Source organism: Strix aluco, chromosome 7 (genome assembly GCF_031877795.1).
Source record: "Strix aluco isolate bStrAlu1 chromosome 7, bStrAlu1.hap1, whole genome shotgun sequence".
NCBI classification, from domain to species: Eukaryota; Metazoa; Chordata; class Aves; order Strigiformes; family Strigidae; genus Strix; species Strix aluco.
In genome coordinates, this window is record NC_133937.1 from 17,496,094 (window position 1) to 17,515,928 (window position 19,835).

The 19,835-nt window shown below is 35.0% G+C and overlaps 1 protein-coding gene across 5 annotated transcripts in view; it reads right to left on the reverse strand.

Annotated features, from left to right (window-relative positions):
- Window positions 1–19,835, reverse strand: part of ADK (adenosine kinase) — a 290,826-nt gene that overhangs the window by 77,819 nt on the left and 193,172 nt on the right. For all 5 annotated transcript variants that reach the window (XM_074830614.1, XM_074830613.1, XM_074830615.1 and 2 more), the window contains one exon: window positions 3,598–3,768. In XM_074830614.1, coding sequence (XP_074686715.1) covers window positions 3,598–3,768 — 171 coding nt within the window. The remainder of the gene's footprint in view (window positions 1–3,597; window positions 3,769–19,835) is intronic.

Genomic DNA, 19,835 nt, shown 5'->3' on the forward strand with positions numbered 1-19,835 from the left:
TATACTGGAAGCTATATTGTTTGGTTATGGTTTTTGTCGTAAAGCAATAGATAAGGAGCTCAGCATGTCTGTAATTCTAAAGTTTCTAAATTCTAAAATTTCTTAGTGATGTCCTGCCTACACGTAGGAAGAGAACCCAGAAGATCTTTACCACATCAATATCTTAATATTCCTCTGAGTCGTGAATGACTGACATATACAGGGATGAATCATGTGAAAGCTTTGTAGTGTCCCTTAAGTTGTGAAGCCTCCATAGAAAAGAAACTCCTATCCAGCTGCACATCTCAAAATACACAGACCATTCCCCCCAGAAGTAGTTCCTTCCCTGAGAAGATGCCATTGTAGCTCACATCTTTTGGAGAGACTGGAAATTGAGTTCAGATTCCTGCGTCCATTATTGACTTTGATGGTTTGAGTGTATCAGAGGCATCAAGCTTTAGCCCTAACTGGGAAAGTGGAAAGAGGTCTGGGGAAGAAATACATGCAAATTGAAGCTCCTAGTATAATTGCTGTGTAGGAAACATTCCACAACTCTGTGTAGAGATGTAATTATAAAAGCTTTCACTCCTTTGACCATTCTGTTGCTGAAAGTTACTTTGAGTTGTAAAATAGGTATTCTAAGGTGAGCTTTTACAGACGAATTAAGCAGCAACTTGTGACAAAGCAGTTATCATCAGGAGATAATTGACCTTATTTGAGAGTTAAGCATCCTGAGGCAAAGTAGAGTGTGCTTAATCCTGGCAGGTTAATTATCCAGTGATTATGGTAGCTTGGAAGGTATTATTGCTGAGAACCATTTGCAAAATGACACTATTAAAAAAACCTTAATTTAATAAAAATTAAAAGCAACGACAATAATCAAGTTCTCCAGTCATGTATTGCTAGATAATGACTGCAGAATGGCCCTAATTGGTTAGCAGCAATGAACATATAATTATTCCTATTCTGAATGTTCTGCACTAAATTTATTATATGAAGTACAGTTAGTAAGTATCAAAAATCCAAGACAAGATGTTTGGCTAGTTATAAAGGGATTTAAACAAATGATCACACCACCAGTGGTCACTGAGCTAATGCTGAAACTGATACATGTACTGAGTTGTTATCACAGCATTTAGTGTCTCCACTGCAGTTAAGGGTATGCTGGCATTTACATTTTAAACTAGAATATTTATTCCAAGAGGTTTATAACTTGCCCATTTTAATTACCATCTGGCTGAAACTTGAAATAACCAATCTCCATTCAGATGTAAATTTTTAAGTAGAAGATGTAATTTAAAATCACTTTGCCAATTGTTTTTAGTTTAGGAATGGCAGCAATTTTGAATTTTGCTGCTCTTGGATGTTTTTGTATTACTCAAAAAATAAACAGCTCTGCACTTAACAATAAAATTGTATTGGTCTATAATGTGGAGTGAAGATAAATATAGGGAAGAATAAAAATCATGTCTAAGAGTATTGTTTGTACTAATAAAGTAACAACCACACCACTTAGTATACCTTGCTTATATGTTAACTTGCACTTTTAGTGTTTAACTAGCAAAACTGATGGAAAATGTAGCAAAAAGAAATCACAGTAAATGGGCAAAAATTCGGTGTTGGCTAGCTGAAGTGGTTCATTGCCCATCAAGGCATACATAAACACAAAAAAACCTGAATATACTTGTAGATGAAATGAATATAGGAGACAAAAAAAAAAAAAAAGGAAGCTACTAGAAGGCAGAGCATGTCAGAATGAGCTTCTCTTGAGTTTTGCAACTACTCTTTATCATAAACCATATGCAGAGAGCAGAAATACTGACAATCACAAGATACACCAGCTACTAAAAACTAGAAGTACACCATGCCAAGAGCATGGTTTCAAGTCACACAGAAATACAAGAGAATAAATCACTGCAAATAGCATTTCAACAACTCAAAAGCAGCAATGGCCAGTTTATATAGCAGAAAGCAGAGACTAAGAAATTATCAGGCTTTCAACTGATTAGTATAAATAACAAATCATAAGAGGCTGGTACTCTGAAGTATATATGTAGCATCTTTTACCCTGAAAGACAACAAAATGCTTTAGAAATTATACACAGAAAATGCAGGGAGTCTTTCAACTTTAAGACACACAACAGTCCTATACAATATTTTATGACAGCAGGTGAATAATACCATAGCAAACTGAAATGGCAGGGGAAATTAAGGTAGTCTGAATACAACTTCTAAAATTGGAATGTTGCCAGTATAGTGGACTATTGCTTATAAAGTGTGCAAATATACAAAACCAGCACCTAATGAACCACTGTGATCTGAATTCTCCTAACAGGTCAATGGGGCAATGTTTAAATAAAGGATCAGCAAGGTTTAATCCCAGAAGTTTCTATGAAGCCCTTCCATCCAAACATCGACTGGACTTGGTATTACTTAATTTGTGAAATCTGACAAAATTTTTTTGTTGAGATTATACTGCTATTAAATCAAAATGTTCAGTACCATCTTTGTGAAGGACTGTATTGTGAATGACAGAATAAAGGTAAGAGTTGGCAATAGCAGTAAAACGGCTGGAAAATATTTCTTCTGTATAGTTAACTATAGTTAAAAAGTTTTCCTTATACTACTGCATCTAAAAACATTGCAATTTTCTTCATTTTAAAATCCTTTTTTTAAAAAAAAAGGTCTGTAACAATGCTAGCCCCTAATGTGGGCACATGGACACATGGACAATAGTGTAAAAACTGACTTGTGTTGGTGCAACTCCCTGTGTCACAATTGGGAATAACTACTGACAGGAGTAAGTCACTTTTCCATTATTTTCCTGTACTAATGTAGCTATCTTGAGATACAAGCCCACGCTTCATTTAGGTGTGTCACACTTTCCAAGGCTTTTTTAAAGCTTTTTCTGCTGAGCAAACTAATACATATTTAAGAGCACTTTCTGAAGTGAAAAAAAATCAGAAAGTGATAGCACTACAATGACTGAAATCTGAATTAATTTGGTCTATTACCATGGACTTCCAGGCAGAATTTCATGCAACTTGTTTGCCAACTGTTGCATAGCAAAGATAAGCCTTCCTTAGATGGACTGCCAGTCCATCTACCATGAAATCAATGAGAACCTTCTAAACTAATTAACTGTATCTTAGTTTTCTCCCCCCACTTCTCCCCAAAGAGTCATCTTCATCACAGAAAATGCTATTAATAGCAGCAGTAGGGATATGAAAACAAGTTACAGAACTTCAGCAGCTCTGCAGTAGCCCTTCACATGTTCTTTGCCAGCAGAGAGTTAACTTCTGGGTGAGTACATCATGCACATGCACAGTTATTACAAAGCAGTCAATGTATTAGATAGGTCCTCTTTTAACCTAGAGAAACTTGTTCATGTGTCTCTACACTAGAATGAGCAAGTTGTAAGCCCCTAACAGGCCAAGTGACATCTTTGGCATCTACTGAAATATTACAGTCCTGTGATCATGGATTTAATTTTCTAGTGACACTTCACATGGTCAGTCTCTCTCTCTCTAAATAACAGAGAACCAGGAAGCAGGCTCTTAGGCACAAACAGCTAGGTGCAAGAGATTGAAATACTTCAATTACTTTCGTAAGACTCACCGTCTCATTTCCAAAAAGGACGTCGACGTAAGGCATGACTTTCATCATAGGCTCTTTGTAGAACTGGCTAATAAATGGTGCAGAAAGATTCAAGCTGAAGATCTTGTTGTTTGCAGAAGCCTGAGCAGCCACTTTTAATACTGCTTCTGGTGACACCGTCAGGAAGAATCCCTGCAAGCATCCAAACAAATCATGAAATGTTATTACTTTCATATTAGGAACCACGTGAAATACGCTGCTTCTAGAAGGTTTCCCCAACCCACCCTTGTCATACATGTGCACAGATAAAAAATTCTGGAAAATACTGCCTTTCCATTGAGGTATTACAGAGGTGACAAAGAATCTGTATATGCCTAGAATCACAGCCCTCCAAAATTAAATATAACTCCCTACCTCTGCATTAGTAGAATTAGTACTTCTGCATTCCAAGTGCATGCCACTTTCCCATGGCAGCTAAGACTAATGTTCATATTTTAAAAGGTGATATATTATAATTCTAAACATCCCTTTTTTAGTAATAGAGTCAATTAGACTGTGCTGCTTAATTCCAAAGTCCAGTACAATGGCTATGTACACAGCTAGGGGATTAATGAAATCCCTTGCCTGAAAAATTATGACCTTGTTTATAATAAATATGTTGAGCATGCTGTCATTGTAGTAGTTGTTTTGCACGAAAAACCTAGGGGCTTTCAGGTTTCCGCACATGTATTTTATTTCCCCCCCTCCAAAAAGTATCGTTATTTATTCTGAATATGAACATTCAAGTAAGTATCAATTGTGAAACAAAATAAATAGAATTTATGCAGAAATGACTATTTGTCCACTAAATTGTGAATGTCAATTTCAAGCCTGTATGATGAACAGTTCAAGGCTGCCATTTTGAATTTAGCACAGATGGTTACCTCAACCAGGAGGTGTTCCAGGAGTTATGTAAAGATCCCCTATAGTTTCATTAATCTACTAATTAGACAAAGGCTTAGTCTTTACACTAATTGAACAGATTTTGTATGTTTCATTTTTGTAATCCTAAAACCGATTTTACTAACTGTTCTCAAAACTCAGTGAATAATAGTAATTTTCAAGAAAGAGCAGCAACTGTTAAATTTAAGGCCAGAGATAATGTCTAAGGCATGGTAACAAACAACTTTGAGAGGAGTCTGATAAAGAAAACACCATCATAGTCCTATCTGTAACATTGCCACCACGACACTCTAAAAGGTATAATAGTGAAACCATCTTATTTTCCAGTTTTTATCCATATTAGTATGTCTTCAGATCACAGAATATCTGTATTTTTATCCTGCATACTTCAGTTAACAGATCATCTTAGGCATTCTACTCACTGGAAAAATAATATAATGGAAAGTCTATAGATTAAAGACTACTTAGAAAGTCTTTCTATTTATTCCTCCTTACTCCACGCTCTCCAGTCTAACAAATACATGATTGATTTCAAAATCTGGGTACAATTTGCTACATGACAATAAAAGTCCAAAGGGCGCAAGAATGCTTTGCCTCTTGTGGAGTTACTCAGTACCTTAAACGACTGGAAGCTTGTAAACATCCAAGCTTCTCTGCTATTTTGACATTCTGAAGAATTAAAATGAACAGTTTATATAACATCTCGTCTCCATAGCAATCTCTACCATCTTTTAGTTTTTCATTTAATGAACAGAGTTTGATTTTTTAAAAAGTGTTCCAAACACAAAATAAAAACCTTTCATGGCTAACGTTGCCAATTGTGGATAAATCACAGATTGCTATACAGTGGTCTATGTAAATAGTAACCTGGTCAAATAATTAGGCTTCTTACCAATTTTAGGCTGAAAACTTCATCTGAACTAAAAGAAATCTGATTGTAATTTAGGGTACAGAACACTATCCCCATGAGATCTAACTCAGGCCTGCATCCAACTCCCTTTTCCTTGGAAAGGCAACATAAAAGTACCAAGATGCAGATAGGAGAGTTTGCTTTTCAGATCCTGCAAAGTAAAGGCCAGGAACTCTCAAAGGCTACAGCCCTGTCTTCTGGGTTTCTAAAAATCACTTCTGCCATTTAATTGCATTCTTCCAAGAGTTTTTTAAAACATTTAGAAATTAAGAATTGTGTGTATGAGAATTCTTTGCCAAGCATAATAACATTGTTTTGCAAAAAAAAAGTTATAGCAATGCAAAAAAAAAATCTTTAGCAGTACAATTCACACAATGGAATTAACAAAGTAGGAAGAAAATGTATAAAATCTGAACTGACCAAATTTGGGTTTAAAGAAACCTTAAGTAGACTCCCCTCCTTAAGTATATACAAATTGAGTTTGTCTCTATTTTAGTGGAATTCCAACTACAGCTATGGCCAGTATAGTTACAGGAATCCAGCTTTCTAAGTTTGAATTACAACTCGATAAGTCACAGACCATGCTATTGTAGCATGCTACAATTTTTTACAGGAATGAACTCCATTAAAACAAACAGGTTTTCTTATATCTCACTGGGATTCACAACAAAGTCACCCCAGGGCTTCCTTAGAACCATAGCCCCCATGCTCTTGCAGCTGCCACTGCTTTTGGTCCAGACAGATGTACACACAGGAATGCCTAAGTCAACTACTCCTACCTACTCTAACAACTGTTAGCCAACATTAGCAGCTTTGAGTGTAAGAATAAGCATATCTTGGTATCACTGGTTGTATTTCACTAGTAAGAAGTTCTATTCCCACTAACAAGAAGGTTAAGAGGCCCCTCAGAAGATATTCTGTACCCACCTACACACCTCAGCCTACTTCTGAGAGTTTTGGGAACCTTTGTACCCTCAAAACAACTATGAGGAAAATATCTGTAATCAAAGGATGAGACAGTTAACATACAGAAATTCCAACAGCCTGAGAAAGTTATGTTGCATATGAAATGAAATTACCATGTATGTATCTATCTTTGTGAAAGAATGTTGTACCTACGAGGACATACAATAATTGGACAGTGCAGTCAAGCAAAGTGAAAGGCAGCAATATTGTACTAAGAAAACCTATTAAACTAGAATGTTTATCAGACATACTAGCAGCATGCAGTATTCCTTTGGTGTGCACTGATGGAGAGACTGAGTGTACCAGATGCTACTGCTTCATGATGTGCCACTATTTTCTGCTGCTCAAAATGTAATGAGCTTCTTTTCTATGCCAGAAGGAAGGTACCATTGTACCACAAGCCAGAGAACAAGACTGAACTAATACATACACACCAGAAAAACAGGGTGATAGACGTAATTATTTATATGCATATTTGTATGTATATACACACAAAACAAAATTATAATTTTCTTATGCACTGTAAGCAGTCCTTCTGTTTAAATATAGTCCTTTGGTGGAGAAAAAGATTTACCTTGTGGCAGAAAGAGAAACAAAAAGGAAGCAATAAGAAAAACACATTTGTGTATTGCAGAGACATGGCTATGGGAGATACAGTAGCTTGCTTGTAACGTAAGAGCTTTTACAATTCAATATTAAGATGCACATGACAGCAGTAGAAAAAGTCAAGAGAGAATATCATATTAATCTCACTTTTACAATATTCAGGAATTCTTTGATGCACCTTTTAAAATATGCCAGGGTACTGTGAATATAGGATACTCTTTTACACTCAAGTCTTTTTGTATAGTCACTAGCATTACCAGAAGGATTTGGTGGTTTTACACACGAGCAATTTGCCTTTGCAAGTCATCTCTCTCATTTTTATTCCATGCAGACCCAAAAGGTTTCTTCTGACCTAACTAGCTAGAGCAGATGTGAGGGCAGCAAATTAAGGGTGTCAAAAGTGTCAGCAGCACAAAATCAGAGAGTGTTGAAGGACCTCATGAAGCCAGAACAACTCTGGCTTTGGTGAAAGTAATTCTGTGTAAGGTGTTCTGTCCAAACTGAGAAGTCTTGCCATCATTTGTTCCCATGAAATAATGTACTTGCACTGAATTTGACTGGATTACATACATGTAATGCTTGCACAGTGAGAATCAAGGTTATTATTTTTTTTAAGCCAGTGAGTATTTTCTTAAAGCCAAAACTGAAATCTGTGACCTGGTGTACATTTAGACAAATCCAGGCTGAGATGATAACAAACAGCTTTGCAATTTTTGATTTATTATTGTTTAATAGCACAGAAGCGATGCCTGCATAAGAACATACAGAGAAAATAAATAATTGTTTTCAAGCCTACTACCTACCAAAATGCCTTTGCCCTCTCATCCTTCTAGCTCTTCCTCTTTCCTTGCCACTCCCATTTGCAGAGTAGGTTACATGAAAATAACTTTATCATATGAGTGACAGGATTTTGAACCATGGTATTCTGAGCTGATTTTGAAATGCCATTTGGTAACAATGTAAAATCAATAAATCACAAGTGTGAATCAAAATATTTAACTTTCAGAAACACATATACAACAGTCTGCTGCCATTTCAGACAAATTATATTCTGCCAACATGAAAGGAACACATCATTTAATCCAAAATTATTTTATAGCAAGCATTTACATAAAAACGCAATTATGACGACATCACACTCATCCATCTAAAGGGTGGAATTCTTCAGGCACATAGAAAGTTTGACAGTTACGTAGTGACAGTCCTGATAAATACTGTGATTCAGTAAAGCCCTACAGAAATCATCTAACTTCAAGTATGCTGGCAGTTCCAGTAAAAGAGTGAGACTGCTAAGGTGCCAAAAGAACTTGCTCTGTTAAACAACAGACATAACTAAGTCAGAGCTTTTGGACCTGGTTAAGTTTCCTATATTCTGTACACAAAGAGAACTTCAAGCCGCACACTTGGGCCGAAGAGACTTTCCTCAGCTCTGCTCTGCCATCAGTCTCATCTGCTGCAGTCTAGCAGAAATATCAGGGCTTGGAAGGCATGAAGCTGCAACACATGGCAATTCTTGGGATGGAGAATGAACCACTAGGTAACTTCTCTAGACAGAAGAAGTCACAGAAGGCTTCCAGGTGCCCTTAAAATCAGAAGAGACTGAAAGACTTTTGTCTTCTAGCCTCTGAACTTCACGGAGCACAGATTGGGTGCAGTCCACGTCCCACCCCCTGTGAGACAAGGGAATGAAATCATCTTCCTTCAGAACAAGAACCAGAAGGAATCTTCTTGGAATGTTAGAGCAAAAGCTCTTCATCTGTCTTAGTACTTACATGAGTTTAAAAGAGCAGGGATCAATTTAAAAACTATCTTTAACACTGAAATATCTGAGCACAATACTTGGAATGTGCAACACTGTCAAGTTAGCAGACTTAGTGAACCCTTACTTCTTCCTCTGAGTTTTGAGCATTTATACTTGCAACCTGTTCCTGCTTGAAATTATTTGTTAAATTATTTTTCCTTACTAAAATATGACAGAATAGTATCAAATGATAGCAATATTAAAATACTCATGATGTGGAAAAAACCTCCAGAAATAATTAACAAAACCCCACAAATTAAATAAACAACATGACTCTTATTAATGAAGGTGCTTGTGCTTTAAGTCATTTTTTACTTTCTCTAGGAAGGACAAAAGCTCTATATAACTACCCACTTGGGAAATGTTCAGTCTGTAAATTAGTGAAATACATGAACATTATTTTAATCTATGTACCTGTTCTTCATGTAATAGGTCATTTAGGAACTTAGAAAGTACCTACACAGTATCAATTGCATTTTGGAACTATATTTTATCTTGTACTGATCAGCAAGTGGTTACTTAATGAAACAAAACCCGCTGCTTTTCATCCAGTTCCTACTGGAGACAGTTGTTTTAAATCAGGAAGCAAGGACAGCAAGAATGCAACAATTTCTCTGAGTAATTGTTTCAGCTTGTTCCTGTATGCATTGTTTATTTTTATGAAAGTATTGCTTTATAACTGGAAAATGACTAAGCTGTAAACTATTGTTTTATCATTCTGAGTGGCCAGTGTTTCTGTTTTTGATAAAAGCCAAGTTTCAAACAGTTTTCAGTAACATAGGAAAAAACCTAACTGTCAGTAAATGTGCTTATATTGACCGTGACATTTTTCTCTATGATGGTGCCAACATGTCAGAAGGAGAGGATTGCTTTCAGACTTGAACAGCTTCTTTGTTGCTGAAGTGAACTCTGATTGCTGCCATATTAGTATCTATCAGATTACAACAGTAGCAGAAAACCTCCAATATTTGACATTATATGTTAAAGAAAATAATTATTTTATGTATATATTACAATTTCTTTTTAATTTTACACAATTTGGAAATCTTCTTAAATTCTGATTATTATTGATTAAATTAAGCACTCTCCAGGAAGTTCTTCCAAACCATATTTAGGACAAAATAATTGTGTGACTACTTATGAGATGTATACTCACAGAGCACGTAGATGAGAACTTTAACAATGAGGTGGAGGTGTAAATGCTTATGTGAAAGAGCAGCAATATACCTAGTTTTGGTGCAGGGAAATGTCATCCCAAATAAAAAATTCTCCTGTTTCCCTAGAAACTACAAAGTTAGTTAAGCTCATTTTGGCAAGATGAATTAAGATCTTAAGATGATGGTTTGACATAGCTCCCTAAAGTCTGCCCCTCTGTGAGGATGCAAAAAAATCTCTATATTCACTCTAAAGTTCACCATACAGCTTTGTGTGAGTTTATTAAGCTCAGGGAGTGAGATTCTATTTTTATTTATACTGAATTTATAACAAAATATTGGAGGAATTATTAAACATCATTTGGGACACAGGAGTCTAGAGGTTTTATTACTTTGATTAATAATTCAACCTTTTTTGTGTCTGTTTACCCACTTGCAAAATAGTTATAATGATAAATACACCTCCATTGGCAGAATCAGTGGGAGGTTTAATTACTTAACATTACTGAAATGACTGAAATTCTGCGTTGAAAGGTATTATAAAGTACAGGGTATTACCATCAATAAAATAAAAGCTGCAAATCAACAAACTGATAGAAACCAAGCTACTTTTCTTCTTTTCTCCTAGAATCCCAAAAACACTTCGCCACACTTTTTCTTCATTGAAAAGCAATTTAATCCTTATTGAGAAAGCAATGAATCTTAAAATATTTGTTAAATTGTTGATTAAAGAGAGAAACTGTTTCTTTCACCTTTCATTCTCCTAAAACAACTCTTTATCAAAATTAGGTTTGGGTAACTCATCTATTAATACAAGAATAATGTTGAGTTTAGACGAGAAAGTAGGCTCAGACATACCAGTTATTGTTTAATGAAACAATAACCAGAAGGCTAAAAACTGCTAACTGTATTATTTATGATGTTTGGAACAATGAGATAGTTGATTTTCAATCTTAATTTCCACAATTTTGAGCACAATCCCAGGGTCCCTGTCCTGGCAAATAAGTATTTCAGGAAGTATAGAATAAGGTATGGTTAATTTAGGCCCTTGATGATTGTGCAACATTTGCTTTTTTGTGTACGGCTAGTTACATTAATATAATTTGTCATCTCATTAATTATGTAAACATCAACCATATGTTGAATTCATTCAAGTTTGGTGTGTACATAATATTTACAGTATATTAGTAAATTGAGAGAATCTATGTAACTACAAATGCATAAAGAATTTCTAATTCTCTGGACAGTTAATCCTGAGTTTGAAAGCTCTATAAGCAAACATTTAAAACAAGCCTATTCCTTGATTATTCAAATAGCTTTGAACAAGAAGAGAACAAATATGAGTATCTTTTTAATTAAATGTTCTTATATCAGCACAATGGTTTATATTATAAATACAGGTAGAACACTCAAAGGCTGAAACAATGACTGACCATTGGTTTGTTAGTAGATAATCACCACTGACTGACTGGGCATCAGAAGATCTTGTAAAAATGCAGATTATTTGATATGGTTGTACAAAGCCTTGTGGAGAAGTGTTCAAAGCTTGCGTATCAGTACTACTTACTTAAGAATGTTGTTTTTAATATTCCATGGCCTAAAAACCATACAAATTCTTCTGCTGTATACATGCAAGAGACTTTTTGGTTATGTGAATATGCACACAAATATTGTGACTTTTGGAGTGGAGGACGAAACTAATTTTGGCTTGCCCTGCTGTATTTATAAATATTAGTTTCCCTGCTCACAAAAAAAGGAAAAAGAAAAATCCTCACCAACCTCTTGCTCTATACTAGCATATACCGCTATACCTGTGCCCTCAGTGTCAGGATTCCCAGGTGATGCAGAGGAATGCAACTGTTACCTAATATAAACAAATACAGGCATGAATCCAATGCCATGAAAAATAAGTCAACTCCGCCATGACTTCTATACCTTACGGATTTCCCTGTCAACAATGTGGTCATGCTATAAAAAGTTTCATTCAAATTCAGGTAAGAAAACAGATATAAGGTATAATAAAACATAGGTATGTTTTTCCCTAAGCACTTTCATATTGAAAGACTTAAGCAGAAATCTTTCTTCCCTCCCCCCAACTACCTTTGAGATCTTGTAAATTATAAGAACATAGCAGCATGGGGATTAAATATTAATCAAAGTCATTACCATGATCGTTAGAACATATTTCAAGAGCCCCAAAGAAAGAGCATATTATTTCACTAATAAAGATCATATCATCAGAAAGACTAAACTGATTAGCATGGTAGGTGTGAAGAGAAAAAAAGAAATGATCAAGAGGTAATACAGAAGATTTCTGAAGCTTATTGCACTATTCAAATGCTAACTCACCCTTTAACTGAGTCTGTTTAAGCAAAGCAGATTCACCATGGGCAAAACAGAGCTCTACATAGAACCACAGAAGCATATACTGTATTTACAAAATGTAATTTTGCTGAGGGGAAAAAAAAACCCCACACAACAAAAAAAGAAGGATCCAAACTCCATAAATTATATCAGTGAAAAATCCAGAGCAGCTCTAAAGCTTCAGTGGAAATCTGAATTCATTTGGTGTGCAATAGGGCTACCCAAAGCACAAGCAGAGCACCTGAAACTTTGTTCACAGGGTGACATTATTTGCATTAAAGTAATGACAAGTTTTATGGAATAATAGGACTTTTGCTATTTGGAAATTAAGGTGTAAAAGATTAATAAAACAAATACTCTCTCCCTCTCCCCAATGTATTTGGTAGGTGATTTTAAACATCCTACATGTCCTTATGATATATTTAATTTAATGTATAAGCACCACTATTGCATAAAATTAAGTGCATAGTAAAATAAAATGCTCAGAACTAAAAAAGTAATTGGCAAAATAATAGAGAATGTATTTCTTTCAATTTCTTCTGGCCCACCAAGTTTAAAAGTAAGTATGTTAACATTTCCTTTTAAATATCACTCTTCTCACAACTCTAGCCCCAGAACCACAATTCCAAAAAGACTTCTTTCACAGCAAATGTAACATTTACTGTGAACATGCAATTAGGTCCTAATCACTTAGATTAATTACCACATCAGGGTTTACAATAAAACATTTATTGCTCACACTTCCACACATTAAAATTAATTATTTAAAAGAACATTAATGTTATTGCTTGGACTTTTAATTTTCATTATATAAAGACTGTTGAATGACTTCGTTTCTGAATACACAAATAAATGAGGGTCAGGACCTATGATAATTCTAATAACTATTAAGAAATATAGTTGAAATGTGGACAGTTACTGAACTCTAAACAAAGACATTTTCACTTAACTTAGTTTGGGTAATAATAATTTACTGTGGAACACTTTCAATACAATGAGCTATATAAGTGCCTAGTATTATTACAGTCTGAATGAGTACTTTCTTCAAATTCAAAATGCGGGGGAATACCCTTAACTATTAGCTTTTTAGAGCCAAATAATACTTACATTAAGTTCCTGTTTCTAATGAACTCGTGAGCTCACACCTCAGAAACCCACTTTTAATAGCAGGCCCACTATTGTAACCAGGGAGAGTAGTGTTAGTCTTTTACTCCCAGATCTTATAACCCGAGAGAAAACTTCTCTGTTAAGACACTGTTTTCTATGATACCGTATTGTGGGAGTAGCAAGTTTCAGTAGGGCCTTCAATTTGCACTGCTATTCAAGATGCTTGAATACTCTAAGTTTTAATTTTCTACTGAGTATTTTCCATACTTCTCTATTTGAAAATTACTCCAGTCCTGTCACATTATTTGCCCACCTTCCCAGAAAATCAGACTACAGATACAGAAAATATGACTGAGCAAACATTTTTTTGCATTTAATTAAAATGTGTAATATTTTAAAAACCAGTTTTAGATCAATAAAAGATCAAGTTAGGTGGTCAGGCTATGGCAGAGAACTAACCTTTCTTGATGCAGAATACGTCTGCATTTTCAAGTAAAATGATTTTGAGAAAAGGAAACCCCTGAAACTTAGTGAGCAAATACCTATTTGTTCCCTAAGAATGCGTGGCCTGTGACAACACCCCTTTAGCCATAAACTTCAAATTTGCTCTACCAAACCTCAGGTTGTCCATTCCAACCTGAATTATTCTAGAAATCTATGATATACTACATCTGCGTGTATTTGAAAATTATGGACAAAAAAAATGTGGACAAAGCATATAGCCTCCAATGTTCTATCAGCTTCTAAGAGAGTATTTCAGAGCAGAGCATCCCCGATATTGCATATACCTCTAACAATCATGTAAGAAATTAGCTATTTTACTCTGAAATAAACAACATAAAATGTATATACTTTGTAAATGAGCCATGTAAATGCATTAGGAGTAGAACAACACCTTAGAGGTTAAGGTCCTCTTGCAGCCCTTCAATTTCAAATGGAGTCTCTCTGAATTCCAAATTATGAAGTCAATGAGATCTTAATAATGCCTACAGCCCTATATGTAGACAGTCTTTTAGAAAGGAATGAGCTTTGCTACAAGAATATTAATTTATGAAAAAAATTTTTCCTGCTCTTTTGTGTCCTTTACTTGAATCTCTGCTATCCAATTTCTGTCTTTGAAAACAGAGAGAATAAGAAAAATAGATACTAAAGCTATCGTAATTTATTTAGCAGTGTTAACTTATGTGCCAATTTATACACTATAACCATGATTTTCTAGATTAGAATATCAATGAATAAGTTTGACATATTGGACACATATAAATAAAGTCAAATGAAAAAGCACTCCTTTTCAAATCAGCTTTTAAGCTCATGTTTTAGTGCTTCTATAAGAAAAGAAGTCTGGATCTCTCAAAATCACCTCCTCAGTTCTGAGAGTTTAAATCCATTCTTTATGCTAAATAATTTCTAGTTTTTAAACAGCCAAACTAGAATATTTTGGAACGGTATAATAAATAACCTTATTTTAGGGAATGAAAATTATTGGTCCATGTCAAAGTAAAATGCAGCATACATTCCTCCAAGCAAACATGGAAAGTCTCTGTCTCAAATTTTTGATATATTTTTATGTATCTATATCAATGGCATGCCTTCATTTATAGGAAAGCCCAGTGATTCTGTATTTATTGGAGCTTGCTCTCTCTTCAAAACAACTAACTATGGAAATCAAGGATTTTCTCTTCACTCCTGTCCCTGCAATAGTTCTTCATCCACATCTATGGTCCAGCCCTGCCAGTAGTCTAGTAAGAAACAAAACACTGGCAGAGTGGTATCAAACACTTCTACAAATAACAGGAAAAGAAAGTGATTGATGGTACCTCCAAAGCAGAGTACAGAAGCCATGAATAAATAGTTTACATTTCTTCAACTTTCTGATACTTAGAGCTCTAATTTTCTTCAGGAAGGGCAGTGGAGACACACATCAACTGTTTTCAGAAAACTTTTCCTGGAAACCAATATCTATATGATACTATTTAGAACATCTTCTGCAGAACAAAATTAAGCTTAAGAAGCTCCCTTCTGAAACAGATGCTTGAAGGCCACTATAAATCACAGGACAACATATTTCTCTCTCCAATAGTCAAGTTTATCCATAGTAATAATTGTTGTTAATCAAAGGGTTAAGTAGTTGGTAATGACATGAACCACAAAAAAAATTACTTGACAAGATTCCACCCTCATTCCAATCTCTACCAAAGTGTCAAATGTAATTATAAATTTTCACCAAAGATGTCAGATTCTTATGTTAATCTTTGCACAATCTGACATTGCCATTCTTCAACTTTTATAGATGTGAACAGTTATCACTTTGTTTGTATGTCACCACAGACAACATAATCAATAGTTTTCATATCTTTCTGTTCATACTTTTTGTTAAAATGAATTTTGTGAGTGCTGCTTACTTTTGTTCCACTATGAAACTTGTTACTGCTTGAATAGAGAGTACTTAATCTCAACAATAAACATTATAATGTATGATAAAGCAGTCAGGAAAAGAAAAGGTTCAACATTTTTTTCCAGTCCCCATTTTAACATACTCTGTCCTTATCAAATTAATATCTAACAACAGTGACACGAAAGCAACACAATGGACGGCTTTGTTCACTTTAGATGTACTAATTTGAAGCACAAACTGCCTTTCACTCCTTTTCCTTTTATGCTCTGTATTTCTGTAGTAAGAAAATCTTACTCCATAAAACTCAGTGCAAAAAATTTGTAACTGGAAATAACTGGTCTATAAAATATTACCTGTCCTCATCAACAATTTAAACAGGATCCACAAACAAATGGATTGCTTGTTTATTGTTTCTATACTCAAATAGCCACCAGGCAGGCTGGAGAGGTATTCTTTCTAACCTGTCACTCAGGTGAAAGTACTATGCAGGCACATTCAGCTCTTCCTGCAGTTCTACAGCAAAACTCCTCAAGGTCTGAACACAATCAGCACAGTTGCTCTGTACCGCAAATGGACACCGATAGATTTTCATAAAAGTTGCAAATGACACTCGTTGAAAATTGTTTACTGTAATATAGTGGCTCCTGTGAAGGTAAATTGATCCTTGATATGTCTACTCATATACCTATTCTCCATGGATGCTATGAAGCACAAAGACTTCAAAAAAAGGTATTTTTTTTAAATCAGTCACCAGGGCATAAAACTGAAATGTAAACAGAAGAATAAATTTCTTGCTGGCATAGGCTTTACATTAGCTTTTACAAATGAGCACCATTGTGCCAACAGTGAAACTGGTCCTGATTTTGTAACGTTTGCTGAACGTTAGAGATTGAGTTTCTTGACAAGCATCTGATGGGAAATTTCCCTTCTGGGCACCAAAACAGACAAAACTGCTCCAATAGAAAGAACTTACTCTGAATATGATGATTTAGCTTAGGTTTTAGACTTCAGCTTGACCAAATGAATATTTCAGACACTTAATATCCGACAAAGAGAGTGACGATTTTCTGTTGCCAGCACCCAACTGATTTCTTCCAGTGTGAACTAGAACCAGTTAAAGTCTGCTTCATCCACACCTTCCTAGCTTAAAATTGATATACATCATCATAGGAGAATATGCTTATGTCACCTAACTGCTAGGTTTAGCCAGAGATAATTACTGTTACTTATTAGAAACTGCAGCCCTGGCCTTGTCTAGAAGCAGAGAAATTACATGACTCCTTGAATGAGAACTTCAGATCCATGAAGCTATGCACTTAACTTTGTAAATCCAACAGTACTGAAGTCTAGTCTAATGCACATCCATAACCAATGAGTAATAACACCATGGTATGGTTCAGGCTGCTGAAAAAGCAGATTTTGGAGAATGTGTTGCAGTACAGCAGTACTTCATCATATGTGTAAGAAACAAGAGTCTGAGGTGTTTTCTGACCCTATTTACTCCTGACAAATTGCATTCAGATGTGCAGGAGTTGCAGAAGTCTTCCTGTGAAGTTGCTTTTCCAGCATCTACTCTCCACAACAATTGCTTGTATCTCATGTACCCTGTCCACTCTCATCTCAGAGCAAAGGAACTTTAGAATATTCACTGGGAATAATAGTCCTTGGAAAATATTCAACAATTTTAAGTCTGTATGATACATTTTAGAATTTAGATATTTAATAGCACTGATGACTAGCAATTTTCCACAATTACCATCATAATCATTCTATGTTCTGAGAAGAGGATACATATGACAAGGAGCTGTTTGAAAAATTAAACTTTTATAAAACATCTTCTGAATGTCTGACATTTTGATACAGTAATACTTTGTCTGCTTTTCTGACTGCCTGTTACAAATTTGTATTTGCTTTTGGGTATTCTTCTTATGGCAAAAAAGTCTGTTCTAAGGAGATCTGTACCTTGGTTTTACTACAGTGAATTATGTATCTATTCAGAGATCATGCTCTCCCAAATGAACATCCAAGCCTGTTAAAACAGTCTGCCAACATACTGTGAAGATCTGGGAAATGGCACACCCTCACAAATGCCAGATGTAATTCTGCCCACAAGAAAAGTCAGATGGATTCCTCCAATAAATTCCTACTTCTTTTGTCTGCCTCTTGGTTGATATATGATACCACTGCAGATGTATCCAATTTTATTAAAATTTGTCCCACCAGCTCCCTTCTGAAAGGAGAATTTTCAAATTTATCCTGAGTTTGTACACATTTTGTGATAAGTTGTTCCTAAGCTGCAAACCAAGTGTTAAGTTTTATTACATTTAGTTCAGCAGGGTCTATATCTGGTCAGACAATCTGTTGTGTTTGTGATTTTAAAAGACAGCTATATTTCACTAAAAGTTCTTGAATGTTTGGGCTCCCATTTCAGTATTTTTTTCAGTTAGCACTGAAACTGGAATTATTATGTCCACTTTGGCCTAGTTTGAAAATCATCATAACTAGCAGTGAAGTTCAAACACCAAGACTTCCCACAAGACTACATGCAAGAGACAAAGATCTTATCACAGCTAGCTCTTCAAATCCTAGCTGAAGCTTTGCTAAAGAACTGAACTGTAAGAATAACATTCTTTAGTGTTTATAGTTTTATATAGAAAGCTTTTCCTAAATGAGTGGCTAATAATGTACTTCAAACTATGGAGATACTGGTAAATCTGTTCTTAAAGATGTCACAGAATTCCTCCATTTCAAAGACCATTTCATGTTAAAAAGTAAACTCACACAGTTGAAAGCCAACAAAATTGTCTATGGTCTTTGCTGAATTTGATACTAATAAAATTCTGAACTATTCCGAAAACCTCATGTCCTAAAAATCATCATGTGGTAGAAAAGTATCCACTAGAAAGTTAAAAAAAAAGTAGCAATTCAAAATAATTTTTTAAAAATCTTTTTGAGTGAATATTTACTATGACTTCAAGCACGATAATTTACAAGTAGTTATATATACTAAGAGAACAACTGTAGTTGCTACACATTCAAGATTTTCCTAAGGGGACATTCTTAGGAGGCTGGGTCAAAATTTTTTGAATTGGGAAGTATTAAGACTTGACATTAGGCTAATATTAAACAATCTTTCACTGAATTACTCATACATTTAAAGACTGATGAAATAACTCCATATAAATAAATCCACAAACCAAAATACAGATATACAAACATACTGTTTGTTCTGCATGTACAGCAGCTAAGCTTCTAACTCAACTTGTCTTTGTGTAGTATTACTACCCTTTAGAAAAGAGGGTGTTTTGTTTCTAAAAATGACATTTTCGGCATTATGCGCAAATTACTTAGGATTCTGAAGATATTGCCCAACAGTCATTCTCCCGCTCCCAGTCACTCATTTTGTTACTAGTGTTTGCAGAGACTGATGATCGAGAATGTCCTTTGTGGTTAAGTTTTTGTGTTCCACTTTCTTCCTTCTCAACTGAGGGTATTATAGTTTGATTCTATTCACATTTAAGGGATCTCAGAGTGTAAAAGTTAGTGATGCTCACTGGGAGATACTTTTCTGCTTGGAGATACAGAAGGGAAAAATATTGTGTGAGAAACAGGGAGATAAATTTTAACACAAGTGTGAAAATGAATTGGGGTAACTCTTTTTGTCACTATGGTGTCACAGCTGGTCCTGTGACAGATGAGTCTTAGTCTGCATATGAAATGAATATACACTAAAAACTTTATTAATAGGAAGTATTAATTACTTCAAGATGATAACATACCTTGGATCTAAATCAGATGCCGCTCAAGGGCACACTGGGGATAACTAATATTGTTATAAGAGTGTCTTTCTCATGTGAGAAAAATACAGTAAAGATTCTATATATTTCAGTTCTTGCACAAAACTATCCAAAAGCATATTGGGGCTTCCCATAGAAACGGAAAACCTCTAAAAGGGGCCTTTAAAGTTGGCAAAATCAGCAAATTTAATCTATCCACTTTCTTTTGACCTTTAAA